Genomic DNA, 15651 nt, shown 5'->3' with positions numbered 1-15651 from the left:
AAAGACCAATGTACCTATTGCAAAGAGCGCGGGCACTGAATCAAAGACTGCCCTAAGCGCCTTAGAGACTCAAAGAAATCTACCCCCATACTCACCTTGGGCGAAGAGAGAGAGTAGGGGCGTCAGGGCTCTGGAGCCCCCCCGAGCCCCGGCTAACTTTATCTGTAGGGGGGCATCCCACCACCTTCCTGGTGGACACAGGAGCTCAGCACTCGGTCCTAACCAAGGCAAACGGGCCTCTGTCCTCTCGTACCTCTTGGGTTCAAGGAGCGACAGGAAGAAAAATTCACAAATGGACTAACTACCGTACGGTTGATTTAGGGCAAGGGACAGTGACACACTCTTTTCTGGTAGTACCCGAATGCCCATACCCCCTTTTAGGACGAGACCTCCTAACCAAGCTTGGAGTTCAGATCCATTTCTCCAAAGCGGGGGCCCAAGTGCTAAACCGGGATGGCCAGCCTATCCAAGTCTTAACTGTGTCCTTACAAGACGAACACAGACTTTTTGAAACCCCGGTCACCACTAACCTCCTCGAAGCCTGGCTGCAGGACTTTCCCCAGGCCTGGGCAGAAACGGGAGGGCTTGGTCGAGCCAAATGCCAGGCCCCAATCATAATTGACCTAAAGCCCACGGCAATGCCTGTATCTATCAGGCAGTATCCTATGAGCAAGGAGGCTCATATGGGCATTCAGCCACACATTACCAGATTTCTAGAGCTTGGGGTCCTGCGACCTTGCCGCTCACCTTGGAATACCCCTCTCTTACCAGTGAAAAAAACCTGGTACTCGAGACTACAGGCCCGTCCAAGACTTAAGGGAAGTCAACAAAAGGACTATGGATATCCATCCTACGGTCCCCAATCCCTATAACTTGCTCAGCACCCTGAGCCCAGACCGCACCTGGTACACAGTACTGGACCTAAAAGATGCATTCTTTTGCTTACCCTTGGCCCCCCAGAGCCAGGAACTGTTTGCTTTCGAATGGAGGGACCCTGAAAGAGGAATCTCAGGCCAATTAACCTGGACCCGCTTACCCCAAGGGTTCAAAAACTCCCCCACTCTCTTTGATGAGGCTCTCCACAGGGACCTAACTGACTTCCGGACTCAACACCCAGAAGTAACTCTACTCCAATATGTGGATGACCTTCTTCTGGCCGCCCCCACAAAGGAAGCCTGCATACGAGGTACCAAACATCTGCTTCGGGAATTGGGAGACAAAGGATACCGGGCATCCGCCAAGAAGGCCCAGATTTGCCAAACCAAGGTAACCTACCTGGGGTACATACTGAGTGAGGGGAAAAGATGGCTCACCCCTGGGCGAATAGAAACTGTGGCTCGCATTCCGCCGCCCCAGAACCCCAGAGAGGTACGTGAATTCCTGGGAACTGCTGGGTTCTGTCGCTTATGGATACCTGGGTTCGCTGAGCTAGCCGCCCCCCTCTATGCCCTCACGAAAGAGAGTGCACCCTTCACCTGGCAGGAAAAACATCAGTCAGCCTTTGAGGCCCTAAAAGAGGCCCTCCTCTCCGCCCCGGCTCTCGGGTTGCCAGACACCTCCAAGCCCTTTACCCTCTTCATAGACGAGAAACGAGGAATTGCCAAAGGAGTTCTAACCCAAAAATTAGGGCCCTGGAAGAGGCCAGTAGCATACCTGTCCAAAAAGTTGGACCCTGTGGCAGCGGGGTGGCCCCCATGTCTTCGTATCATGGCAGCCACTGCTATGCTGGTCAAGGACTCTGCCAAATTAACCCTTGGACAGCCACTAACTGTTATCACCCCGCATGCTTTAGAGGCCATAGTGCGGCAGCCACCGGACCGACGGATAACCAACGCACGCCTAACCCACTACCAGGCCCTCCTACTGGACACGGACCGCGTCCAATTTGGACCTCCGGTTACCTTGAACCCTGCCACGTTGCTACCGGCACCGGAAGACCAACAGAGCGCACACGATTGCCGGCAAGTACTGGCTGAGACCCATGGGACACGGGAAGACCTTAAAGATCAAGAGCTCCCAGATGCGGATCACTCTTGGTATACGGACGGGAGCAGTTACATCGACTCAGGTACCCGGAGGGCGGGAGCGGCGGTAGTAGATGGCCACCACATCATATGGGCACAATCACTACCTCCTGGCACGTCTGCACAAAAGGCCGAGCTGATAGCGCTCACCAAGGCCCTAGAACTATCCGAAGGGAAAAAGGCTAACATATACACAGATAGCCGATATGCCTTTGCAACGGCTCATACACACGGGAGTATTTATGAAAGAAGGGGCCTACTAACCTCAGAAGGCAAAGAAATTAAAAACAAAGCTGAAATCATTGCATTATTAAAGGCCCTTTTTCTTCCCCGAAAAGTAGCCATAATTCATTGCCCCGGGCATCAGAAAGGACAAGACCCAATTGCAACAGGAAATAGACAGGCAGACCAAGTAGCCAGGCAAGTCGCTGTGGCAGAAACGTTGACTTTGACCACAAAACTTGAAGAAACCAATCTTACGACCAACAAATATGCTTACACCCCAGAAGACCAGGAAGAGGCAAAGGCCATAGGGGCTATACTGAATCAGGACACTAAAGACTGGGAAAAAGAAGGAAAGATAGTCCTTCCCCGAAAGGAAGCCCTGGCAATGATCCAACAAATGCACGCCTGGACACATTTAAGTGATCAGAAGCTGAAGTCACTGATTGAAAAAACTGACTTCTTAATCCCTAAGGCAGGCACCCTCATAGAACAGGTGACCTCCGCCTGTAAGGTCTGTCAACAGGTAAACGCTGGGGCTACCCGAGTGCCAGAAGGAAAACGGACTCGTGGTAACCGCCCAGGAGTCTATTGGGAAATAGACTTTACTGAAGTAAAGCCTCACTATGCGGGGTATAAGTACTTATTAGTGTTTGTAGACACCTTTTCAGGATGGGTAGAAGCCTACCCCACCCGACAAGAAACGGCACACGTGGTAGCCAAGAAGATTTTAGAAGAAATCTTCCCCAGATTTGGACTTCCCAAGGTAATCAGGTCAGATAACGGGCCGGCCTTCGTTTCCCAGGTAAGTCAGGGGCTCGCCAGGACACTGGGGATTAATTGGAAATTACACTGTGCATATAGGCCCCAGAGCTCAGGACAGGTAGAAAGAATGAATAGAACAATAACAGAGACCCTTACTAAATTGACCTTAGAGACTGGCTTAAAAGATTGGAGACGCCTCCTATCTCTGGCCTTGTTAAGAGCCAGAAATACACCCAACCGTTTCGGGCTCACCCCATATGAAATCCTTTATGGGGGACCCCCCCCCTTTTGTCAACCTTGCTCAATTCCTTCTCCCCCTCCGATCCTAAGACTGATTTACAAGCCCGACTAAAAGGGCTGCAAGCGGTGCAGGCCCAAATCTGGACACCCCTGGCCGAACTGTATCGGCCAGGACATCCACAAACTAGCCACCCATTTCAGGTAGGAGGGGACTGGACCTACTAACGGCAGAACAAGGAGGAATTTGTTTAGCCTTACAAGAAAAATGCTGTTTTTATGCTAACAAGTCAGGAATTGTTAGAGACAAAATAAAAACCCTACAAGAAGAATTACAAAAACGCAGGGAAAGCCTGGCATCCAACCCTCTCTGGACCGGGCTGCAGGGCTTTCTTCCGTACCTCCTACCTCTCCTGGGACCCCTACTCACCCTCCTACTCATACTAACCATTGGGCCATGCGTTTTCGGTCGCCTCATGGCCTTCATTAATGATAGACTTAATGTTGTACATGCCATGGTGCTGGCTCAGCAATACCAAGCACTCAAAGCTGAGGAAGAAGCTCAGGATTGAGCTTCCGGGACAAAAGCAGGGGGGAATGAGAAGTCAGAACCCCCACCTTTTGCTACATAAATAACCGCTTTCATTCCGCTTCTGTAAAACTGCTTATGCGCCCCACCCTAGTCGGAAAGTCCCCAGCCGCTACGCAACCCGGGCCCCAAGTTGCATCAGCCGCTTCGCAACCCGGGCTCCAAGTTGCATCAGCCGAAAGAAACTTCATTTCCCAAGCTTCCCCGGGACGAAATTACCCACAACCCCAACCACCACCGAGCAGAGAGCCTATCGCCAGCCTGTATGCAAATGTAACTCAAAATGGTATAAAAGACCTGTAACCCCGTTTATCGAGGCTCTCCCGCTTTCCAACACTGGGGAGCCCTGGTGCACCAGTAAAGACTCTCTGCCGACGTCGGAGTGCCGTGTGGTTCTTTGCGCCAACTCTCATTCCATAGGGCTTAGGAGCTTGGCTCCTAACAGCCCATCTTGGGCCTGCCTTCCCTTGGCCCCTGCAAACAGAACATTCAAGAAAAGACCTTCTGTTTCTTAGTCCGTGCTGGCTATTCTAGGAGGTTCCTCTTCCAAGCAATGTTGGGTGGCCCTGCTGTGCTCTCCAAAGGAGGTTGGGCTCTTTTGGATTTCATGGACCCAGTATTCATTTTCCCAGCATCTCCTCACCATCCCCACCAAAAGTCCTGTTGCCTCCCTAGAGATCTACCTGGGAACAGAGTGCCAGCCTCTACTACTTCAAGGAACTGGAAAACCTCCAGCTTCTCCCCAGTAGTAGGAAGGTTCCAGTCCCACCCAAACAAGGTTAAAGGAAACAACTGTTTTAAACAACATGATCCAAATTTGTTTTTATCGTTGTCTTTTTCTGCTAGTGTCTAGCACGTACCCCTCCATGAATTTAGGCTGTTGAAAAAAAAATCCTTAGTGGGGGCCAGATTTGGTTGAGAGATTGCCCTCTAGTACTTTCTGCTTTGGGACAAAGGGACTGGAAGCTCTGTTGAAGTTCTTGAGATCAGAAAGGGAACTATACTGAAAGCATAACGAAAAGTACGAGTTGGTATGCTTAAAATATGCTGCCCCCCCCCACTGAGACGAGGTGATGCTTCAGCATTTGTGGTGTTCTTTATGACTCTCATGATGGAGAGAGCATCAGATGATCGCATGGTTAATTCTTTTCCTGGCCTTTCAATTATCTACCTCTTTGGGAGAAATTCACTTAAGACCCATCATTTGAAGATTTGGAGGAATTTGGGCAGGACTATGTATCTCTGTACCATTTTCTCCTGAGTCTTTTGCTCCAAGGAGGTCATATAAATTTGTTGCTAATTATATGAAGATAGATTTATCAGTCAAGATGCTTTTGGCTACAAATAATCAGAAAGTCAACTCAAAATGGTTTAAACAATAAAAGAATTAAGGAAAAAAAAAAAGCTTCCCACCCTCTCCATATCTACCTGCTGAGCCCCATGCATGTCATGATTGATAGAAAGGCATTATAAAACCTGGGCTCTGAATGTCTGGAATCCAGCCTCAATCTACTTTTCCCTGGTGCCAAGCAACTGGGGTCCCACCAGGGTGCCTTTGATGGTTGTCACTGTGCTGTAGGGAGAGGATTTCAGCACTAAGCTGTTGACAGATTGCTAAGCATTGTCACTTCTTTTGTGAATTTCTCTACCAACTTGCATTTGAACCCAAAATAAAAGCCATCGGAATAAGGAAAATGAATTATCTCAAGGAACAAGATATCCCAACAGAGCAACTCCAGGCTCTGTTAATTCAGTGGCTCAACAATGTTATTAAAGTCTTCATTTCTTGCCTTTTTCCTCTGCCATCTTCACCGTTTTGACTTGGTCCTCAGACCAAGGTGCCTTAACGGTGCTAAGATGGCTGCTTCATTCTGGGGAGTCATCTCTACTAATGGTAGCATCCCTTGGCATAAGAAACTATTCTTTGTATCCTGTTTTAAAAACAAGGGACCTTCCCTGTAACCCCTCTAGCAGGCTTCTCCTTAGGTGACATTTGGCTGATTGCAGCCACATACTCCTTTCTAAATCATACACAGGCACATGGGATGGGATTACCTTGATTGGCTTAGATTGGTGCTTTCCAATCTAAATTTGTTCTTGTCATGGTACACATAGAAAATGATAATGTTTGGTCAGCACATTAAGTAAACAGAAGAGGCTGCTCATATTTGAAATTTTTTTAACGTTTATTTATTATTGAGAGACAGACAGAGACAGAGCATCAGCAGGGGAGGGGCAGAGAGAGGAGGAGACACAGAATTTGAAGCAGGTTCCAGGATCCGAGCTGTCAGCACGGAGCCGGACACGGGGCTCAAACCCACCAACTGTGAGATCATGACCTGAGCCGAAGTCGGATGCCCAACCGACTGAGCCACCCAGGCGCCCGAGGCTGCTCATATTTGGACGTGGCTTGTGTATGGGTATGTGCATGCGTGTGCCTGTATTGGGGGTGTGAGTGGGGTCTGTCTGGCTGTCTTGACCCTGTTCTGCCTGGCTGCCTTAGGGGCTAAAGAGATGATATCTGAGCAGCTATAACCCATCCCGTTCTTAAACTAATCAGGATTTACCCCTGAGCTGGGTTAATCCTCCCTTTCTCCGGGCATATGGCTTTGTGGAGGGAGGATACTCCAGTAAAATGTAAGTTTTACTGTTTTTTTTTTTTTTTTTAAAGTTTATTTATTTATTTTGAGAGAGAGAAAGGGAGGGCAAGCATAGAAGGGGCAGAGAGAGGGAGAGAGAATCCCAAGCGGGCTCTGCACTGTCAATGCAGAGCCGGATGTGGGCCTTGAATCCACAAACCGTGAGATCATGATCTGAGCCAAAGACACTTAGCTGACTGAGCCACCCAGGCATCCCTCAGTTTTACTTTTAAGGCAGAAGAGGGGATGGCTGTTGGATAAGCCCTCAGCAGTGTCTGCTGCATAGGTGTTTCTTGTCTTTATATATACCTAATATCCTTCTTTGAGTCAATATTTCCTTATGGAGAAAGGACCAAGTTTTGCAATTTTAAGTACTCAGTGATTGTTTGTATATTGCATGAATGGGTATGTACTAATGTACTTGACTAACTGATGCTTTCATTACCACTGACCTCCTAGAATGTGCCAGAAATGTGCTGTAGGAGGTGCAAGAAATGTGGGCCCCCGCTGATGATTTTACACCTAGGGAGGGAAACAGGTCATAACTACTAAACAACACATATATAATTAAAAGTTAAGTCCTCTTGCAACAGGAGGCAAAACAGAGCAGACCTCTTCATACTTGCTGGTCTGGGAGGGCTTGAGTTTATGACATTTTAGCTGAGGGCTGCAAGAAGGACCAGAGGGGGAATCCACCATGCAGGGTGTCATAGCCTTGGCCCTTCTAACTACCACTCAGTTCAGAATCATTTGTTTTTAAGAAACGAACCAAACAAAAACAACCCAAGACGAGCATTTGCTCTAAGACCACCAGCTAGTTCACCGATTTGAGGGCAGGTTGGACTGAGAGCCTTCTGAGACACTGGCCCAGGAAGTGGTTGACCCTCTCGAGCAGGACAGGTACACGGATAAGCCACACTGTCTCTCATTGTCTCCGTCCTGAAGCACAGTGACCGACTCGGGCTGCACGTGCTCTCCCACTGCTTCTCCCTGCACACCGGCTGCTGTGCTGCACGTATCCTGGGCCACCTTGACTGTCCCTGCAGCCCCCTCTGTCCCACTTAAGGGGTGGATAGAGACTGACAGCAATTACTCCAGTTCCCCTTTCCTGGGGGGCAATGTCTGAATCGCTTGATCTAGGTCAGGTGCCCATACTTGCTGGAGTCCGCTGTGGTCTGGGCACAGGGTCCACCTGGCCCGCTGCCTACTTAATTCTACTTAATCCCTCTCAGTAGGATTGGGAGAGAGTCTCTGACAAGGCGCACTTAGGCCAGGTGGACGGATTAATGCCCTTGTTAAGTGCTGTTTTCCAGGTTCTCCAACCTCAGTAACACTGGGAGGGTCCCAATGATGTAAATAATTTAGCTATTACCTGAGTTGCTTAGCCCAGTACTGATGCCTACTGCAGGGCACAGGATATAGCAGGTGCTTAAGAAGTAGTTAGTGATGATAATAGTAGCCAAGTGAACTGTGAGCTATGTGGTAGTTCTTTCTTAGCGGTGCAGATCAATTATATTATTTTAATGGAAATGCTTCTTTGTTTTGCAGACAGAAACACTCTTTCGTAGATGTCAGTCTATCTTTAAGCCACTTTACAATTACTTTATTCGTAGTACAAAAATACTACATTCGCATTTTAGTTTATTTGGGAAATGAATTAGCAAAGAGAAGAAAATAGAAATAGCTCAAGATCCTACTGCCCAGGGATGACCACCTATGGCCTTTTGGGGTGTGTCTTAACAGTTTTCTATGTAGACATGTTTAAAAGAAATGGGATGCATTTCCACTTAAAAATGATTACGTATTGCTTTTTAAACTTGCACTGTGAACACTAAAAATTCTTCTATCGCACCCTCATTCAGAGTGGCACTGTATTCCGTCGTGTGGATGTAACACACAGAAGGGGACACACAGATGGGGAAGTCACATCTGTCACTGAGTGGGGTCCTTCGGCTGGCATGGATTGGAATGCTGACCCCGAGGCTGTATGGCAGTGCAGATACCGCAGGGCGATCCTTGACGGTGGTCAGAAATTAAGTTTGCGTGATAATGATCACGCTTGTCCCCGGGGCCACCACTTTCCTGAGGATAATTTACATGAAGCTATTTTTCTGTTTTGCAAGGAGGAAGTCTCAGCTGGAGCATCCCTGTAAGGAAAATAATCAGCATCCCCCTCAGGGTTCCAGGAAGCATTTTTGCCGCTCAGGTCAGGGTGGCCCCTGCAGACTGCACTTGCAATAAAGCAAATGCAAGCATGCCAAATTGCTTTGCTCCAGCTTAACCCTACTCCAGAATGAATCCATAAATGCTACAAAAGGAAAGCTTATGAACATATGCTACGCAGAACTCAGAAAGCGTCCTGCCTGCTTAATCCTCTTCCTACTTCAGGGGGAAGAAAAAAGTCTGTTTATACTTGAACTGAGAATTGAGGGATCACAAAAATGAAGATTGGATGCCTTGCTAGAAATCACCAGTTGTGTTTTCTCATTTCCCTTAGAGCCATGGGTTGATTTTTCAATACAGCTGTGTCAGTGGGGAAATGTGCCGCTCTTTCTAGAGTTCTTAGATTCACTCCCAATTATGTGGCTGTGTCTAAATGCCTTTTGAAGAAATGCAAGTTCACCCTGTTGAAACACAGAGTGTTCATTATGGTGCGTTCTGAGGACCGGAGGCCATCTCTTCATGTCACTGTCTCCCCCCTCCCCCCATGACTCCCCACTTAGATTATTACAGATGGCGAAGGGCGCTTCTCCACTTGGCTTTCTTGGAGCGATTCTTCCATGGAGAGTTGCACGGCATCAAGCTGGATGTGCACTAGCTCAGAGGTTCAGGACCGCGCCCTGGCACCTAGCATGCATGTTCGTCCTTCTGGTTCAAGATGATTCCCCTTTAAAACAGTTCATCTTTTTCTTTGCTGACATATCGGCTTGCAGACACCTACGGACGCTTTCTGATAAGCTTTCGGATCCTGAAGCAACTCAGGTTTTTTGAGCCCTTGCTGTGGGCCTCCCCACACTGCAGCTCTGGAGGACCCAAGTAGGTCTGCTTCAGTCCCTTTCCATCTCAGGGAAGTGGATGCTGTGTTTCTGCCTGTGTCTTATCTAATGCATGTCTGTATCTTCTGGCTCTCTTGGGACAGAGGTCTACAGGGCCATTCAGTGTGACACCAAAGGCACTATCTGTGTAGAGCCAGTCATAATGGATAACTGTAAACATGACTAGATGCCTGCCCAAAGGGGGTGTTAACCAAAGGTGTGTGAATCTGCTCGGAGGGGCAACAGCTGAGATGTCAGAGTAGTTCACCATCTCCTGGGTAGAGGCATTGGGAGATTGTTTTCTGTCTGGAAAATATGACAGGCATCAGATCCTGAACGTTCCCTCCTGTGGCTGCAGGTGTGCATCCTTCTGATTTAGAAATGAGGGACGCTCACTGGGCATTACCAGTGCAGGAGATTCAGAGCGAGAAAGAAGTGAAAAGTGTAGGGGGCTTCAAAATGGGAATGAATTGTGGTCATCATCGACCCAGGATGCACTTGGGAGGATGCACTTATGAAGAACCGTTTGTACATGATGCTGTGCCTCTTGATGGCACTGGGACTTGCTAATTTGCTCCATTTTCTTTGTGAACATTAAAAACTCTGATTCTAGTGTTAAATAACAAAAATTCAACTGAGTATATTTTAGAAAATCTAATCGGCTGTATTAAACAATTCATGAATCATGAATCAGGCAGCATCCCAACTAAGTGAGTGGTGGAGGGGAAGTCCAAAGAGCTATAGGAAAAGAAACGTTTTTAAAGGTAGAGAGGGAGTGGAAAAAAGGAAATTATTCGCAAAGAATTCATTGTTTTAGGCAAGATCTCCCTCCTAAGGGGAGTAGAAGGAGTCTCTCAGTAAACTTTCTGGTGCTGGCCACTAAATCCCCAAGTTGACTGGCTAAAGGTTATATTCTTTGGGGGTTGAAACTGCAGTTAGGTTAGGTATTAAGTCTCAGTTTACTGACTTGGGACCTTAGCCTAACTGACACCATTTGGGGCCTGTGGTTTTCTTTTTAACACCAGCAAACCAAGGAACTATCAGGATGGCGAAAGCATGTGGGTGTTACACTGTAACAACACAGAACCATTATGCAATTGACATTTATCATGGTACTGTGGTCTTATTAAAAAATGCAGCCAGCATCTTTAGCTTATGATCAACTCTAGGCAATATGGCAGTCACTTTTCTTTAATTCTCTCATTTAATCTTTATCACAACTCATGGGACAGATATTTTTCTTCAGAATTTAACAGATGAGGGAACCGAAGTTCAGAGAAGTTAAGTAACTTGACCAAGATTGCACAGCTTGTAAGATGGAGTCATTTGAAAAGATAGAATGTGGTAGATCTTTGTACAGCTAGGGCAAGGGAAGGGGAACTTGTCATTTCTCTGATAAGGCATACTGATGGGGCTTTTGCTGTGTCCCTTGATAATTCTGGACAGAGTTGGGATAATTTGGAGGTGTACCTTAGGCATGCAGGTGCAAAGCTGATTTATTTTTATTCATTCATTCATTCACTCATTCATTCTTTCATTTATGGTTGATGCATTCAAATTCACTCGTGTTTTGTATAAATTAGGCACCTGTTCTGCTGAGAGCTAGGTGTTAAGAGTAGTGGAAAGTTGATCAGAGAACTGAGAATCTGATTGGAGAGAAGGTAGCCAGGGAGAGCTTGAACATATGGCCCATTGTGGCAAATATGGCAAGAAGCAGCAGCATTCAGGAGCTTGCTCCAGGAGTTATTGGGGTGACCTCTGGGTAATGTGTCTCCTCCTACTGGGAACCCCTGTTAGTATTCCAGAAATTCGGTCTCAGCACAGGGATTGACATTTGTTCTGCACTGTCAGTCACAATGAAGAGACCTATTAACAGCATGCGATTTCTTTGTGATGGGTAATTTGTGAGCTCAGACGTGTAAAGGAGACGGTGCATAGAAGTGGAGAAAGGCCTACAACACAGTAGACTTTCTCTATGACACATATACCGGGACAGCCCCAGATGGAAATAATTGTGAAGTAGGCAACAGCCTGCTCTTTCGTACCCCGATTTCTCATAGCTTGTGACACACACTCCACACGGCACCTACAGCCCCAAGCACGTGGCCTTTGCACAGGCTTCTTCAGGTTCTCAGTCCCCTTCCTACCTCTGTTTGGTGGTGGGGGTGGGGGGTGGGGTGGGGGGTGGTGGGTGTTGAGAATCCTGATATCACTCATTTTGTACTCTTTACTGTGAAATCCAACCAATAGTTTATTACAGTGTTTCACATGATATAGGAGATGATTTTACATAGTACATAAGTGAACACTTTTTGGATTAGTCACGTTAATTTTTTTTAATGTTTATTTATTTTTGAGAGAGAGTGCATGAGCAGGGGAGGGGCAGAGAGAGGGGGAGACACAGAATCTGAAGCAGGCTCCAGGCTGTGGGCTGTTAGCTCAGAGCCCGATGCGGGGCTCGAACCCCTCGAACTGCAGGATCATAACCTGAGCCGAAGTCGGATGCTTAACCTACTGAGCCACCCAGGCGCCCCAGTCACATTAATTTTTTTCAAGTTTCTCCATTTGTGGCAAGTGATATTGGCTGTATACGCACGATAGTGAATATGTACAGTGGCAATATGGAATTGTCTTTCCGAAAACTTAGTTTAGCAAAATTGATTAGATTAAAAGAAAAATATTATACTAATGCTAGAACATGGGCTCACACACAGATAGGAGAATCGGGAAAGGAGAATGTGAGTTCCTGAAGTTTTAGAACAATTTACCTGGGTGTATTTGCGTTTCAGACTTTTATCTTTAGAATTCTGTGTTTTATCTCACAGGATGAGAATTTGATTGATCCAGGTAGAGGGAGCCCCTCTGAGCTCTTGCTTCCTAGGTAGCCACCTACTTCACCCTGCAGGATTATGATTTACTTGTGTTACAGATGACTGATGTCACACCAGGTTTTTCTTTTAGTTAATGGTTACACTGTAGAGGAAGTGATTCTTCCTTCATGGTGTCCAGTTTGCTGCAACTATGAGGCTTGTGGCCGGGGGGTTTTTCATGGAAAGCTCATGTGAAGGTGCACGGTTGCTGGTTAGAATGTGCACAGTAGATGTAGTGTCTAAAGCAGCCAGATGAAGAGTAGCAACCACGTAACCCCACAGTTGCATCACAGAAATGCAATAGAATAAATAGAGTATTCATTTCATGTACCGAAAACAGCACCTGAATCTACTCCTGAGCCATTTTGAACAAGGGGCAGGAAGAATTGTCACAACAAAGAGAGGTGTTTCTCTGAAATAGTAATCAGGCTGGGACAGAGAACAAGTTACTGCAGTATTCAGTGGGCCCGAGGTATCAGAATCTAGGGGCTTGCTAGTATTAGACTACATGACAGGGTTTTTGGTCTTTGAGTGGGTCTGTCTCCAGGCAGAGCCAAAAGTGGGAGCCCAGGGGACTAAGAGCAGCCTGTGCTGGTGGAATGAAATGAAACTTGCCGATAACGTGCACATCACAGGCCAGGTGACATCTTGGGCTTCTTTCTACCTTGTGATTGGATGATTTTTTTCCCTGCCCCACAATGTATTTCATTGGTTGCGTGCATCTTGGAAGTGCTAAAAGGAACACTTATTCCTGAAGGTCTGTTTTCACATCATTTTCTTTTTTTTTTTAATGTTTTATTTTTGAGAGAGAGCGAGAGTGCGCGTGCACACAAGTGGGGGAGAGGCAGAGAGAGAGAGAGAGAATTGTCAGCAGCAAGCCCGGTGTGGGGCTTGAACTCATCAACCGGGAGATCACGACCTGAGCTGAAGTCCTATGCTCAACCCACTGAGCCACCCAGGTGCGCCAACATCATTTTCTAAATGCATCGGAGAGGCTATTGCTACACAAAGTTATTATTTATGCTTTTTGTAGAGACAGACATTAGTGTTTCTATAGTATGTATCTATTTGCTGGTTAGAGACTCCTACTTGTTACTGAGCAAGAGACAGGATTTACTATTATTGCTATTCTCGGTCATTACTTGGTTGGGTTTTTCATCTAGTTTTGGGGCCCAACTCCTCTTTCTGTTGACAAAGAATAATTAATTACTTTCAGAATTTAGGCTCCTGTGTCACCAATAGATAATTTGTAAATTTAAGAATATCATTTTAACTTAATGGTCACTTTTCATGGTGCCTGGTTTGGCTCAGGTTATGGTCTCATGGCTCTTGGGTTCGAGCCCCGCCTCGAGCTCTGTGCTGACAGCTCAGAGCCTGGAGCCTGCTTCAGAATCTGTGTCTCTGTCTGCCCCTCCCTCACTCGTGCTCTGTCTGTATCTCTCTCTGTGTCAAAAATAAATACACATTAAAAAAAAAAAAAGTAAATAATAACGGTCACTTTTCTTATATTAGGTATGAGCAAGGGAAAATAATCCAAATTATCGAAAAAATGTCAGAAATAAACTTACTTGAAATGCATATATCTTGCAAAAATATTATATTGAAATATTAAATATATCAAAAATAATATAAAGAAACTCAGGCCTAAAATGGTAACTTAATAACTATCCCCAACTTGGCATCAAGATTGGCGAAAGGAATCATTCAGTAATCAGTTCCATTGCCTTCTGTAACTCTGCTATGGACTGGGCATACAGCTGTGACCATCATTGATAATGTCCCTGCCCTATAGTTCCGGTGATCTAGCTTTGAGTAAAAACAGGGCAAATGAAACCATTAATACATTGCATGGTACTTTTTGTGTACAGATCAACTGTTATTTCTTGAAATAGCATGAGTTTTATCCCGACAGGTATATAAACTGAACCCTGGTATTTTAGTCATGGTAGATAAGCAAACCATTCATCAGATCTGTGGTCCCTAAATGCTGGAATCTGATTGGCTAAGAGAAATTGAAGGACTTTCATTTTCTACATATTTCATGTTTATGGAAACAAAGAACAAAGCTGGATTTAACCTACTCTTTAATGTATTGACTGTTAAGAGCGGGAAAATCTATTTAACATGTTATCTTTGACTTCCAGTAAAGTGAAATGAACCTAATCAGTACTGGTGTTTCGAAAAATGTGTCCAGTGTTTACCTCTTAAATGCATTGTTAATGAGCTGTCACGTGAAAGTTCGCTGTAGCTTTGCCTTAAATCTGCTCGCTGAGGCCTCACAGGCCTAAATCCCAGCAAACATTTTCTGGAAATTGTAGGGCACCATCATGATTAACTGTAACCCTCCCTACACTTTCATTACAGGAATTAATATAGTGAATTGCCAAATGAATTGTTTGATGCTGTGAGGGAAAGGAATGCTAAGAGGTTCTCATGAGAGGATCAGCAGCTCTGTAGTTTGCAAAGTCAAAGTTCTGTGTGTTTTCAGACTGCCCACCTTCTTGCCCACAGTATATTTTCGTCTTGGTCTAGCTGGCAAATTGCTGAAGGAAGAGAATGATTGTCATATGTCAACTTTTTACGGAGGTATAACAGACAGGGTTTGTGTACTTGAGAATCTGCAGTATACACATTGATGAACTTCCACAAAGTTTATGCCCAAGGAACCGGCATCTATAATTAAATATAGAACGTGACACCCTCATGCCATCTACCCTGCTCCCAGCCCAGGCCACCAGGGTCTTGACTCTAACATCACAAATTGGTTTTGCCATGGTTTTGAATTTTATATAAATGGTATAATACAGAACAAGCTCCTTTGTGTGTGGCATCTTTTGCTCAACATGATGTTTGTAAATCTGGAATGATTTTGTTGTGTTTAACTTTAAGAAATAACGTAGGCTTGTGAGTGTCAATTAAAATCATAGGATGGCAAAATCCTTGGGAAACTTTGCAGTGTCTTGCAACAATAATGCTGGGTTGGTTGACTGGGCATTCAAGTAGTATGGTATATTTTAATGTGTTCTGGAAAAAAATCAGTCTCATTTAGTTACGAGTGACTAGTTCAGCCACACAATTTGCATGTGCAAATTTGACAGTGATTTACGTGGGATAACTCATTTAGATCTTAATAGATAAAACTGTAAAATTTTTGGATATTAGGGTTCCAAAGGTCATCTTAGAAATGTACTCCCTGAGGTTTATTCTTGTACAGGTTAGTGGATAACTTCTTATAATTGACTAATTAAAGTATTTTTAAACCCAAGGCTA

The 15651-nt window shown here is 45.7% G+C and overlaps 2 protein-coding genes across 8 annotated transcripts in view; both read left to right on the top strand.

Moving 5' to 3' along the window:
- The window catches only part of FHIT (fragile histidine triad diadenosine triphosphatase), a 1423954-nt gene that overhangs the window by 48147 nt on the left and 1360156 nt on the right, over nucleotides 1–15651 (top strand). The window lies entirely within an intron of this gene.
- Nucleotides 9–15651, top strand: part of LOC123383933 — a 52570-nt gene continuing 36927 nt past the window's right edge. Inside the window, 4 exon segments of the mRNA XM_045052565.1 lie at nucleotides 9–32; nucleotides 66–773; nucleotides 775–1368; nucleotides 1855–2296. Coding sequence (XP_044908500.1) covers nucleotides 9–32; nucleotides 66–773; nucleotides 775–1368; nucleotides 1855–2296 — 1768 coding nt within the window.

This window comes from Felis catus, chromosome A2 (genome assembly GCF_018350175.1).
Source record: "Felis catus isolate Fca126 chromosome A2, F.catus_Fca126_mat1.0, whole genome shotgun sequence".
NCBI classification, from domain to species: domain Eukaryota; kingdom Metazoa; phylum Chordata; class Mammalia; order Carnivora; family Felidae; genus Felis; species Felis catus.
The sequence above is the reverse complement of the archived record's forward strand: the minus strand, read 5'-3'. Positions and strand labels throughout refer to the sequence as shown.